Source organism: Nuphar pumila, chromosome 10 (genome assembly GCF_984573655.1).
Source record: "Nuphar pumila chromosome 10, dmNupPumi1.hap1.1, whole genome shotgun sequence".
NCBI classification, from domain to species: Eukaryota; Viridiplantae; Streptophyta; class Magnoliopsida; order Nymphaeales; family Nymphaeaceae; genus Nuphar; species Nuphar pumila.
The window spans coordinates 100,629,729-100,642,734 of NC_143258.1; the positions used below are offsets into that span (position 1 = coordinate 100,629,729).

The 13,006-nt window shown below is 38.7% G+C and overlaps 1 protein-coding gene across 4 annotated transcripts in view; it reads left to right on the forward strand.

The window, feature by feature from the left end:
• Positions 1-616: 616 nt before the first annotated feature.
• The window catches only part of LOC149827592 (ubiquitin C-terminal hydrolase 12-like), a 36,057-nt gene continuing 23,667 nt past the window's right edge, over positions 617-13,006 (forward strand). For all 4 annotated transcript variants that reach the window (XM_090019515.1, XM_090019516.1, XM_090019513.1 and 1 more), the window contains exons 1-10: positions 617-778; positions 1,021-1,084; positions 1,257-1,407; positions 1,528-1,685; positions 2,108-2,373; positions 2,561-2,779; positions 2,869-2,977; positions 3,082-3,197; positions 3,313-3,411; positions 4,952-5,061. In XM_090019515.1, the coding sequence (XP_089875641.1) occupies positions 749-778; positions 1,021-1,084; positions 1,257-1,407; positions 1,528-1,685; positions 2,108-2,373; positions 2,561-2,779; positions 2,869-2,977; positions 3,082-3,197; positions 3,313-3,411; positions 4,952-5,061 (1,322 nt within the window). In that variant the 5' untranslated portion in view covers positions 617-748. The remainder of the gene's footprint in view (positions 779-1,020; positions 1,085-1,256; positions 1,408-1,527; positions 1,686-2,107; positions 2,374-2,560; positions 2,780-2,868; positions 2,978-3,081; positions 3,198-3,312; positions 3,412-4,951; positions 5,062-13,006) is intronic.

Sequence of the window (13,006 nt, forward strand, 5' to 3'; positions counted from 1 at the left end):
GCCCAATACATTTATTGGGTTAGAACTGCCAAAAAAATACCAAAAGACTATTTAGCATGTTTCATTTAACACGTACCCATTTCTCTCTCTCTCTATATATTCTTGAAAACTAAGTTAGATGATAGAAATTATGGCGTTGCGTCCAAGGCACAAGATGATTCAAATCCATGATCAAGCAAAATTGAATCCATGCTAGAGTATCCCTAAAAAAAACTGTTTCTCTATAAATGTTCACATTTAAAATGTTTCTCAAAACAAAAACTAGTTGTTTGTCAATAGGCATTGCGTAAAACAATAATTTTTTTCATCCTTTATTTGTTTGGTTTTCAAGGTGTCATTAAAGAGCATGCGTGTTTTAAACCGACTTTGATTAAATGTTAATAACCAACTTTAACTATGTTAATAGATTTATAAAAATAAGGGCACATAAGGCATAAAACGAAAATCAAGAGGAGAAATAAGGAAAAGAGTTCGCCGAGGGGGCTCCCCATTCCCACATCCCATACGTATCCCAAAATCTCACGAAAATAAGAACCCTCCCCTCTTTTTCCCCTAAACCAAACTTCGGGGTTCTCCCGTCTACCCCTCTCTCTCTGTCTCTTGGTGGTCTATATTTCCTGCGCGCGCGCGCGAGCGAGCGAGAGAGAGTGAGAGAGTGAGTGAGAGAGAGCGAGAGAGCGAGAGAGAGAGACCTCTCGCTGTCGATTCCCCTCCCCGAATTCGGATCTAAAAGAATCGCCCGGTCTCTATGACATTGATGACGCCTCCTCCATTGGATGTAAGCGATTTCATGTCCTCCATCTCCTGCGCTGTGTCTCGATTCCTTTCCCTTATTAGTTTCTAGTTCGGCATCGCCGATTCTTCGCGTTTCGGGAGGGAAGATTTTGCCTTTCGCGCGTAATTGTCCGATTACCGCCCGCCCCGTTCGCGATTCCGATCGCGAGGGCGCACTTTCTGCGAGTTTCTAGGGTTTTGATTCTGTTATTGGCCGGATCTGAGCTTCTCCTCTGGTTTCTGCAGCAGGAGGACGAGGAGATGCTCGTCCCTCATTCCGATTTCAACGATGGACCGCAGTCGATGGAAGGTATGCCGAACCACGGACTATTATAATTCCTTTTTTTTTCCTTTTCCGTTTTGTGCTTGTGATTTGTGAGTTTATTGTTTGTTTAATTTTGTTCATCTGTTTTGATTCTGCTGGTGGTGAATTGCTTGGGGGTTTATTTGGGGTTTTGGTTTGCTTCGTCGGCCTTCCTTAGTTGTGGCGCAAGGGGAAACGATCAGCACTGCAGAGAACCAGCAGGTCGAGGAGCCGCCCTCGACGCGGTTCAGTTGGAAGATCGAGAACTTCACGAGGTTGAATGTCAAGAAGTATTACTCCGATGTGTTCATCGTCGGTGGCTACAAATGGTGGGCATGCTTAACTTTTTTTTCTGCGCTTATTTGATTCGGATCATTTGATCGTGCTGGAAGCCTTTGGGGGCAGTAAGCATTGCCTTCTGATCGGTGTGAGATTTCAATGCATTTCAGGAGGATTTTGATATTTCCAAAGGGGAACAACGTAGACCATTTGTCTATGTATTTGGATGTAGCGGATTCAGCAACTCTGCCTTATGGGTGGAGTCGGTACGCACAGTTTAGCTTGGGTGTGATCAATCAAATCCATAACAAGTACAGCATAAGGAAAGGTATGCAATTGTACCTTGCATTCCCTTTCTTCATATTGCTGAGTTTGTCAAATAGTTGTTCCATTTTATCTCTGTGCATTTCTATGTGATCTTCGCATACCAGTTTGTTCTCATCACCCATATTGGGTGCATCATGAATTTGTTCGAATAGCTAGTGAGTATTGGGGTTTTGCTTCCTAAATGTCGCTTCAAGCCCCATTTTTTGTTAGATTGTGTCATTTTTTATAAGATGCCTCATAATCAATGGGTAATGAGATTTTACATGCATGTTTCAACTTATTTTGCATCTTCTCCAAAGTGATGTTAGGCAACATGGTAATGAAAGTTATGCATTAGCTACTTAACATGCATGGATCCGATGACACACTTTATAAAGATCATATTTATGTGTTTTTTTCCATCTTATTCTGTGGTTTGATCAGATACACAGCATCAGTTCAATGCACGGGAGGGTGATTGGGGCTTTACTTCCTTCATGCCCCTCAGTGATCTATATGACCCGGGGAAAGGGTTTCTTTTAAACGACACATGTGTTGTTGAGGCTGAGGTTGCTGTTCGTAAAGTGGTTGATTATTGGACATATGACTCGAAGAAGGAAACAGGATATGTTGGTCTTAAGAACCAAGGGGCGACATGCTACATGAACTCCCTTCTTCAAACATTGTATCATATACCTTATTTTAGAAAGGTTAGAATCGGCAGAGAACACTATTGTTTGGTAGTAGTTTTATTGACATGACACCGCCAGTATGATGCTCTGTTTTCTAGTTTGATAGAAAAGTTCTCTGCGTGGTGCTCTCGTGGTTCTTTTTGGAGACTGTTAAGCAGCTAAGATGTGATATGAGAATATCTCTGTCTTTCTTTTTTTCTTTTAGGCAGTGTATCATATGCCGACAACCGAGAATGATATGCCTTCAGGCAGTATTCCTCTGGCTTTGCAAAGCTTGTTTTATAAGCTCCAGTATAGTGATAACAGTGTTGCCACAAAAGAGCTGACAAAATCTTTCGGATGGGACACTTATGACTCTTTCATGCAGCATGATGTTCAAGAGCTTAACAGAGTTCTTTCTGAAAAGCTGGAAGACAAGATGAAGGTATGATGGCTGGTGCAATGGAAGTTTCAGAATGGTTGCTCAGGGCCTAATTTGGACTCATTGCATTTATTTGGTATTCAATGGTTTAGGGCACTGTTGTTGAGGGCACCATACAACAGTTATTCGAAGGTCACCACATGAACTACATAGAGTGCATCAATGTTGACTACAAGTCAACAAGGAAGGAATCATTCTATGGTATTTCACTTATCTCTGAGTGTGCATCATTAGGCCTTTCTTTTTCCCAGCATGGTTTTATATAGGCACTATTGAATGTTTGACCGATTCTGCATGCTTTTCAGATCTACAACTTGATGTCAAAGGATGTAGAGATATTTATGCTTCATTTGACAAGTATGTGGAAGTGGAGCGCCTTGAAGGTGATAATAAGTATCACGCAGAGCAATATGGCCTACAGGTGGCAACCAGTCTTAGTTACATATCTATTTTGTTGTCTTTTGCGTGTTTTTTTCCTTTGACGTGGTGTGGCTATATATCACAATAAATAATGTTTTTGTATTGTATTTTTTCAGGATGCAAAGAAGGGGGTCCTTTTTATCGACTTTCCCCCTGTTTTGCAGCTTCAGCTGAAACGATTTGAATATGATTTTATGCGAGATACAATGGTTAAGGTAACTTTTTATCATGCATCCTCTCCATATTTTATTCAATGGCTCAAATCTGTCAAACGTTAAGTTTGGGTGTTAGACCCTTGATGGTGGTACCCCCATGTTTTTCAGACTCTTCCCCTTTTTTCTTGAATCATTGCATGATATTTTACTCAATATCAAAAATGATGTTCCTGGGGCACTGAATATCAGAATCTTTCTGTCATCATGATGGTTTTCTGCTTCTCAATGAGCAAGATATACACAAGGACACTTGTTTAGGATTTTCAGGGGCGGGAGTCTTTATCCTTGGAATTGTGTAACTCTCTTCTATCCTTTTTTTTTAAAATTTCTTTTTCTTTTTTTCTTAGAACACTTGTTTGGGAATGTCAAGAGCAGGTGTCTTTGTCATCTGAAGTGCCCTAGCCTTTTCTTTGAAGGTTTTCTATAAGATTTACTATGAGCCTTAACGAGATTTGATTCTAATGAAAGATATCCCATATAGACTGTCTATATCATTATGCGTGTTCTCTTGCTTTGCCTTTGAACTATGAGTGGTTATTGTTTTCAGCTTTGTCCATAGGGATCCTTTCATCATGAGCCTCCTGTAATCCTGAAAGAATGAGGCTTTGGGTTGGTGTGTGTTTTGAAGAACCGTATATGATATTTACAGTTTTAATAATTGTAATTCCATTCCTAACTGTATATTAGTGATGGAATTCAAGAATTACTGAATTAGATACAGATACCAATAATGCAGTAGGGCTTGAGCTGCAAGTATGCTTGGTTCAAGTACACTAACAGTGTAAAAGGACACCCTCAATAACTTATCCATTTGAAGTACAAAAAATTATATGTAAAATACATGATTGCATGCTGTGTAAAACCTCTAGCTACTATGATTGGGACTGGGAGACTGGTTTTGAAACTTTTGATATTCACATTTGCCTGTCTTTTCATGATCCTTATGTTCACAAATATGATTCGGCAGCAAGTTTGGGTTCTTTATTCATTAATTATTGATCTTTATTTTTTCAAACGCTAGTTAGGTGTTCTTGATTCATGAATTTTTTATCTTTATTTTTTCAAACTCTTTGTATGATAAAAGTTTTCAGAACTATTATTGTTTTAATATTGGAAATTCTTTTGGTGCACAACATTCTCTGGCTCCAATGGAGGGGTTAGCAACTTCTTAACTTGGTAATGGAGCAGGCACTGCTTCCTTTATGGGCAGATGGTTAGTGCATGACTAGAAATTGTATGATCATGGACTAGTGAGTCTCTAGATTTACGATAATGGTATAATATTCTTTTTGATACATGATTTTGTTTGCAGTGAAAGGGCTTATTTTTTTTTATTTGTTTTCCTCATTGGTGAAAAAGCGGATTTTTGAAAAAACTAGTGCTTATTTATTAGCTGTCTTAGGTTATTGTTTTCTACAAGAATCACATCTTTACATTCGGTTAGTTAGCATCTGATTTTCGACTGCCAACTGCCCCTTCTTTTCATACTGGAAAGTTTCTGAATTCTGATAGAGATCCAACCTCTTGTCTGGTTTTGCAGATAAATGATCGGTATGAATTCCCACTGCAGTTGGACCTTGATAGGGAGGATGGTAAATATCTTTCGCCTGATTCTGATAGGAGTGTTCGGAACCTTTACACGCTTCACAGGTACCTTATTGTTTTATTAAAGTGGTGCTATTGTGCCTTTCATATCGTTGGAGAGAGTATTAAAGCTATTCATTAATGGCTATTGCTTGCTGATTTTTCTTCCTTAAATGGTGTTTACTTTCTTGAATATATGTTATCTTGCTTAGTTGGTATTTGCACTTTTTTTTCTATCGTAGTAGTAGAAATGTGCAGTCTAACACATATCCATTGTCTGCTAGTCTCATCAGAATGTTGTCACACTGGATTTTTAAATAACTTGCACAAGGTCTCTATGAGGCATAATCACAGGTATCGGCGATATTTTGAAAATATCGCGATATTATCGCTGTAAATTCAGCAAACGATAATATAGGTAAAATATCGCCAATTTGATAATATTGTGATATTATCACGAGAATATCACGATATTCTTGTGATATTATCACGATGTAACAATTAGTTTTACTGTTTTATTTATTTTTTACATTTTAAATATGTTTTTCTTCTGTATTTTACATTTTTTTACTTATTTCCTTTATTATTTATGTATTTTTTTTCTAAACATGATATTTTCTTACTTATTTTTGTTATTTTATATATTTTTATGCCCTGACATTTTCCCGAAATTTATCACCAAACCTATAATATCGCGAGAAATAGCCTCCTGAGATATATCTGATACTGATATTTGTGACTATGCTATGAGGTAGCTTGTTGGAGATCCATGGTAACCCAGTTAATGGATGTGGAAAGTGAGAAAGTTATTCTGTGACTACCCTGTTTTTCATCCTATGGTGGCTATTCCTGGGATAATCCGCCCTGTTCTTGAGATATAGGGTGGTCTTTTCTGGAAAGCACTCTAAAGTTTTTTGGGTTTGCAGAAAAATGGATTATACTTGTTTTGCAGTGTGTTCAGACTCCATTTGCAGTTATTGTTAATGGGGAGAGAACCAACCTTTTTCTAAGCAGTAGGGGTCTACGACAAGGAGACCCTATGTCGCCTTATTTGTTCCTAATGGTAATGGAAAGATTATCATGCTTAATGCATCTAAAGGAAATGGAAGGACACATAACCCCAATCATGGTTGAGAGGTTTCAAGTGGCATCATAGTTCCTATGCTGATAATGCACTTTTCTTCTTACAAGATCATAGGAACTCCATTAAGAATTTCTTGCGAATGATGAGAAAATTTGAAAGTGTCAGGTTTTCAGATCAGTAAAGAAAACACCAACTTCATCCCCTTGAACCTCTGACACAAGGATCAATCAGATCTCTCAGTGGAGTGGGTGGCAATAAAAAGGCCTCCCAATACCATATTTGGGTCTGCCCCTATTCAAAGGACCATTAAAGGGAGCAATGTGCGAGACACTGCTGGCAAAGTTCAGGGCAAAATTGGAAACGTGGAATGGAAAGATCTTGTCCATTGCAGCCAGAATGGTCCTAATCAGGTCGGTCCTACTTTCCTTTTTGATATACTGGATGAGTTGTTTTTGACTTTTCACTAACATCATTCAACAGATGGAAAGAGCTATTGGCAATTTCTTATAGCGTGAAGATGAGTTTCACAGACATTCACACCTAAACTGGAACCAAGTCTGCAAACCCAAGGTACAAGGGTGTTTGGGCATTAAAAGCTTTGAGGAGATCAACATAGCGACTCTTACTAAATTAGCATGAAAGCTATGCCAACAACAACTAACTCCTTGGATATCGCTAGTCAAGGCTAAATATTTGTGAAAGGAGTCCATGTGGGTGCCTTCCAACAGCCCGACCACATCATATGGGTGGAAGGGGTGACGTACAAGTGCCATGGCCTTGAGGGAGGGGGTCAGATGGGTTGTTGGAGGGCTACCTTAAGATTCACAATGGGTGGGAGGTTGCTTACCCAGAACCGGCTACAAAAGTTGGGTTTTCAAATGGCCAACAGGTGTGAGCCTAGCAAACGGGAGGAAGAAACAGATAGTCATATATTCCTAAGGTGTCCTTAGGCAACTCACATATGTAAATCAATATCAAACTTGTTTGGAAAGTTTTGGAGACCAGGCGACAATGTTAAAGATGATATGCTCAGGTGGACATGTACGAAATTCAAGTAAGCTGAGATATAACTTATCATTATGGTCATATGGATGATATGGAGGAAAAGAAATGAGGCAATTTTTGAGGGAATTGAAGACTCTGCAACAGGTAACGAAGAGTGCGGGAGCAGGTGATATGCATTCTGAAGCATTCAGAGCACCCAGTGACATCTCGATGGAGGCATTTACGACACTGGGACCCCCTCCTAGGGGATGGATTAAGGTTAACATCCATAGCATCTTCCAAGAGAAATGGTATATGGGTAATGGTCTGCACGGTGCACGCACAAGGAGGTTATATAGTGGCAGCAAGGTGTTTTTCCCATGATGGAAAATTAGAGGAAAGGGAATGGTCTGCATGGTTACAAATTCTAAGGAATGCGGGAGTTTAAGGGAAAGTAATCATACAAACAAGCCGAAGGGACATCTCTTATTGATACAAGTTTTGGAAGGAAGGAGACTAAGAGGGGAGTTGCCATAGAGCTGTTAAACACCTTGTACAGTTTGTAATGAAATAAGCGGAAGAAGCCAAGAATGCTAAAGCATTCACTATGTCCCACACAGACAAGTGCAACAAGCACAAGATAGGAAATCCACTAAGGGATATACAAAGGGCCTTATTAAAAGGCTACACACATGAAAAATAATATCACTATTATTGAAGAGGAGCTCTCAAGAGCAATACCACATACATGGGGGGTTCCCCCTATTTATAAGAAAAGGAGACCAAAGGGGCTCCCAATAGAGTCGTTGGGAGCCCCCAACGGTCACATATGTGACCGTTGGGGGCCCCAATGACTCCATTGTGGGGCCCCTTTTCGGTATCCAAAAAATACATATTAAAAAATAAAAATAAAAATAAAAAACAGTAAAATAAGAGAAACAAAATAAGTACCCCTATGGGGTACTTTGTGAAATGACCATAATACCCCTATCGGGTATTATGGTATTATTACATATGTTTTAACACCCCCCCTCAAACTTTACGGGGGAATGACCGAAAGTTTGCCAAGAAGGAACAAGAAGCGAGGAGCAGGCAGGGCTTTGGTAAAGAAATCTGCAAGTTGATATTCTGAAGTGACATATGGCAGTGTAACTGTCCCACGAAGATATTCATCACGTACATAATGACAGTCCATCTCAATATGTTTAAAGGTGTGGTTGCTGGCAATATAGATGACACTTTTGTTGTCGCAACAAAGCTTCGAAGCACCGGTAATTTCGACTCCCATATCTTGAAGAAGACTTCGAAGCCACACAAGCTCCATTGTAGTGGTTGTCATAGCCCTGTATTATGCTTTAGTAGAAGACAACGAGACTTTCTGCTGTTTCTTGCACCTCCAAACAATTAGCGAATCTCCTAGAAAAACATAAAAGCCAGTAGTTGAGATTCGATCATTTGGGTTTCCTCCCCAGTCAGCATCAGTATAAGCCAGTAAGTCTAAGGAAGAGATTGAGGATAGGAATAACCCTTTAGTCAAAGTATTTTTGATGTATCGAATGATCCGGAGCACAGCACTCATATGCACAGATGTAGGAGCATGCTGAAATTGACTTGCAGAGTGCACATCATGAGCAATATCTGGCCTGGTGATAGTCAGATAGGTGAGGGAGCCTATGAGTTGTCTGTAGGGCGTAGGATCATCCAGCAGAACTCCATCCTCCAGTCGTAGTTTAGCATTGATAACCTCGGGAGTCTCCACCTTTTTGTCATCTGAAATCCCAGATTTGGAACACATGTCTGCAACAAGCTTCATCTGTGACAGTATATACCCTCGAGGAGAGTATGCTACTTCTATACCAAGAAAGTACCTGAGAAAACCCAGATCAGACATATCAAAATTATGTTTTAACATATTTTTAACATTAAGAATACCACTTTCATCATTGCCAGTGATGATCATATCATCAACATAAAGCAGAAGGATGATGATACTATTACCTGCACGTTTAACAAAGAGAGCAGTGTCAGTATAACATGAATGAAATCCCAATTTTAACATGATAGCACTAAATCTATCATACCAAGCCTTAGGGGCTTGTTTAAGACCATATAAAGCTTTTAATAGCCGAAGAGTTTGACCTTGGTTAACATTAATTCCCGGCGGAGGGTCCATATATACTTCTTCATTCAACTGACCATTAAGAAAGGCATTTTTAACATCTAATTGAAATATAGGTCATTTCTTAGATGATGCTACTGCTATTAGAGTTCTAACACTTGTCATGCGAGCCACGGGGGCAAAAGTCTCCTCATAATCGATGCCATATTCTTGTGAATATCCCTTAGCAACTAATCTAGCTTTATAACGTTCTAGGGAACCATCACTTTTTGTTTTGACTTTGTAGATCCATCGACATCCTATAGCTTTTTTATTTGGAGGAAGATGAACTATTTCCCAAGTTTTAGCCTTATTTAAAGCATCTAGTTCAACTTTCATTGCTTCAACCCAATGAGGAATATTTTTTGCTTGATTATAGTGGGAAGGTTCATAGTAAGAATGCAAGGCAATTCGACAAGCTCTATATTTAGGTGAGAGAGTTTCATATGAGACAAACCTATTTGGTGGAATGGATTCTCTAGAAGAACGCCTAAGAGAGGTTTCTTCTAGGGGTTCATTAAGCCGCAAGAATTTTTCTAAAGCACTAATAGGTTGTGCTTCCTCACGCCGAGTGTATACTTGGAGATTGTCACCATTAGTTGGTGATACATCATTATCATGAGTATTTTCTAAAGATTCCGGATGACTCAAAAGATCATCATTTGAGTCTTCTAAAAGATCATTGCTAAACATATAATCAATTTCATTTGGTTTTTCCAAAATTTCAAATCCATTTTCATCTTCTAAAAACGTCACATCTTTGGAAACAAATAATTTATTGTTCTTATAGTCAAAGCATCTATAGCCCTTTTGATTTTCACCATATCCTAAAAATACGGATTCTATTGCTTTAGGTGACAATTTATCTCTTTTATGCAAAAGAACAAAGCATTTACACCCGAAAATACGAAGACGGTCGGGTGTCATATTGAAAAGTTTTTCATAAGGAGAGATATTATTCAATTTTGAAGATGGCATCCTATTGATTAAATAGGTGGAGGTCAACACGGCTTCGGCCCAAAAATTTTTAGGAATATTTTTAGAAATGAGTAAGGATCTAGTGGTTTCTAAAATATGTCTATGTTTTCTCTCCGCTAGACCGTTTTGTTGAGGAGTCCTTGGGCAAGATTTTTGATGACAAATGCCATGTTGTTTTAGATATGATTGAAAATCATTTGATAAGTACTCTCCACCCGAATCGGATCTAAGAATGGATATTTGACTTTGAAATTGATTTTGAACTTTTGCATGAAATTCTTTGAAGAAGTTAAAAACTTCCGATTTAGCATTAAGAAAATAAATCCATACGTATCTAGTATAATCATCAATAAACGTAACATAATACGAATAACCACCTTTGGATAAAACCGGAGATGGCCCCCATACATCGGAATGCACCAATTCAAAAGGTCTTGTTGTCACAAAAGTTTTAATAGGAAAAGGAGTAGACTTCATTTTTCCAAAAATGCAATCTTTGCAATTGATATCTTTTTCTTTACAAAACTTGTTTCCAAAAGGAAAAAGATACATTTTAGAGTAACTTGGATGTCCAAGTCTTTTATGCCAAGTTTCAATATTTTTGTCTTGGACATAAGTACAAAATGAGGTATTTGGAAGTGTTAAGTTATCCATAAAATAAAGGTCTCCCTTCCTATGGCCTTGCCCAATCCGCTTCCCGGACCGGAGATCCTGCACAAAGCACCCTTGGGATGAGAAAGATATTTCACATCCACGGTCGGCTATTTGAGAAACGGAAAAGAGGTTAAGATTTAATTTAGGAACTATTCTAACTTTTGGAACAAGAAAATTTTGAATATTTTTAGAATCAAGAGTTCCAATACCATTTATTTTGAGAAAAGTTCCATCGGCCATAGAGACACAAGATAATTTTGAATTGGCGTGCACATTGGTTAATGCATTTTCATGAGGAGTCATGTGAAAAGAGGCTCCGGAATCTAAAATCCAAGAGTACGTACCGGGAGGTGATGATGAGGCAATGGCGGCACCGGAGGTGGAAGAAGTGACCTTTAGAATTTGTTGAAGAGCCAAGGAGATTTGCCCAAGAGTATCTTTGAGATCCCCGTTCTTGCCGTCATCTTCTTTGGTGGTGGATTCTTCAACGGAAGCCACCTTTGGCTTGAATGCCCCATTTAGCTTTGGGCAAACGGGTTTAATATGTCCCGGCTCATAACAATGGTGACATATAATCATTTTTTCTTCCACCACTCCCTTACTTACCAAAATGAGGTGGTTTGTATGTTTTAACATGATTGCCGGGTTTAGATACGGCAAGAACTTCCTCTATGCTTTTACCCATGCTATGCCTAGTCTCTTCTTGAGTAATCTCGGCAATAGCCTCTTCTAAGGGAGGAAACGTGGATCTATGGAGAAGTGAGGATCTCACTTGTTCAAATTCGGGACGAAGCCCAAATAAAAATTGAAACAATCTATCTTGTTCCATTTGTTTTTGTCTTAGAACCACATCCTCCATAGATACCCATTTAGGCTCTAAAAGAGCCAATTCATCCCACAAAGGATTTAGAGCACTATAGTAATCTTGTATGCTCATGTCACCTTGTTTTGTGGTTCTTACTTTTTCTTGCAAGAAATAAGCTCTTGCAAGATCCTTTTGGGTAAACATACCCTTCATAAAAAACCAAGCTTCATTTGCCCGGCGGAATTTTGCAATATTTGCACATACCTTGAGTTCGACATTATTCATAAACCATGCTAGGATTTTTGCATGGTTGCTCTCCCAATCTTCCATTTGATGATTATAATCTTCAATGGCCTTGAGACGAGCATCGCCTTCAAGTGCTTTCTCTTGATCTCCTTCCATCTTTGTGAGCTTAAGTTGGGGTTCCGGAACGGTTCCCATTAAATAACCCCAAAGCTTCTTGCCTTTGAGATTATTCTCCATTGCGGATGCCCACATCATGTAATTTTTTCCATTGAGTTTGAATGATAGATCGATCTTGACTTCCATTGCTACACAATGAAGATGTGAGAAAGAAAGGAAGTAGAGAGAGACAAGATTTTACCTTTTAGAAGATCGTATGGCTTTGATACCATGTAATGAAATAAGCGGAAGAAGCCAAGAATGCTAAAGCATTCACTATGTCCCACACGGACAAGTGCAACAAGCACAAGATAAGAAATCCACTAAGGGATATACAAAGGGCCTTATTAAAAGGCTACACACATGAAAAATAATATCACTATTATTGAAGAGGAGCTCTCAAAAGCAATACCACATACATGGGGGGTTCCCCCTATTTATAAGAAAAGGAGACCAAAGGGGCTCCCAATAGAGTCGTTGGGAGCCCCCAACGGTCACATAGCCCCAACGACTCCATTGTGGGGCCCCTTTTCGGTATCCAAAAAATACATATTAAAAAATAAAAAGAAAAATAAAAAACAGTAAAATAAGAGAAACAAAATAAGTACCCCTATGGGGTACTTTGTGAAATGACCATAATACCCCTATCGGGTATTATGGTATTATTACATATGTTTTAACACAGTTTTTATAGTTTTCTAACATTAGCTATAGATATTGTAAAGTTCATTTTTTGGTTAAAAACCTAGCACAACTAGCAATAGGGGGAATGTCTAACACTTGGAAAGATCACCCCAGACTGGCACCCTTTGATAGATGGGTGAATTCTTTTTTGTATACAAACTACAACATTTAGCTGGTCAATTAACTGGTAGGGGTCTGCCTAACCCCATCTTGACTATAAAAATAAAGAAAGAAATAACTTATTGTAAATGGATCTGCATCA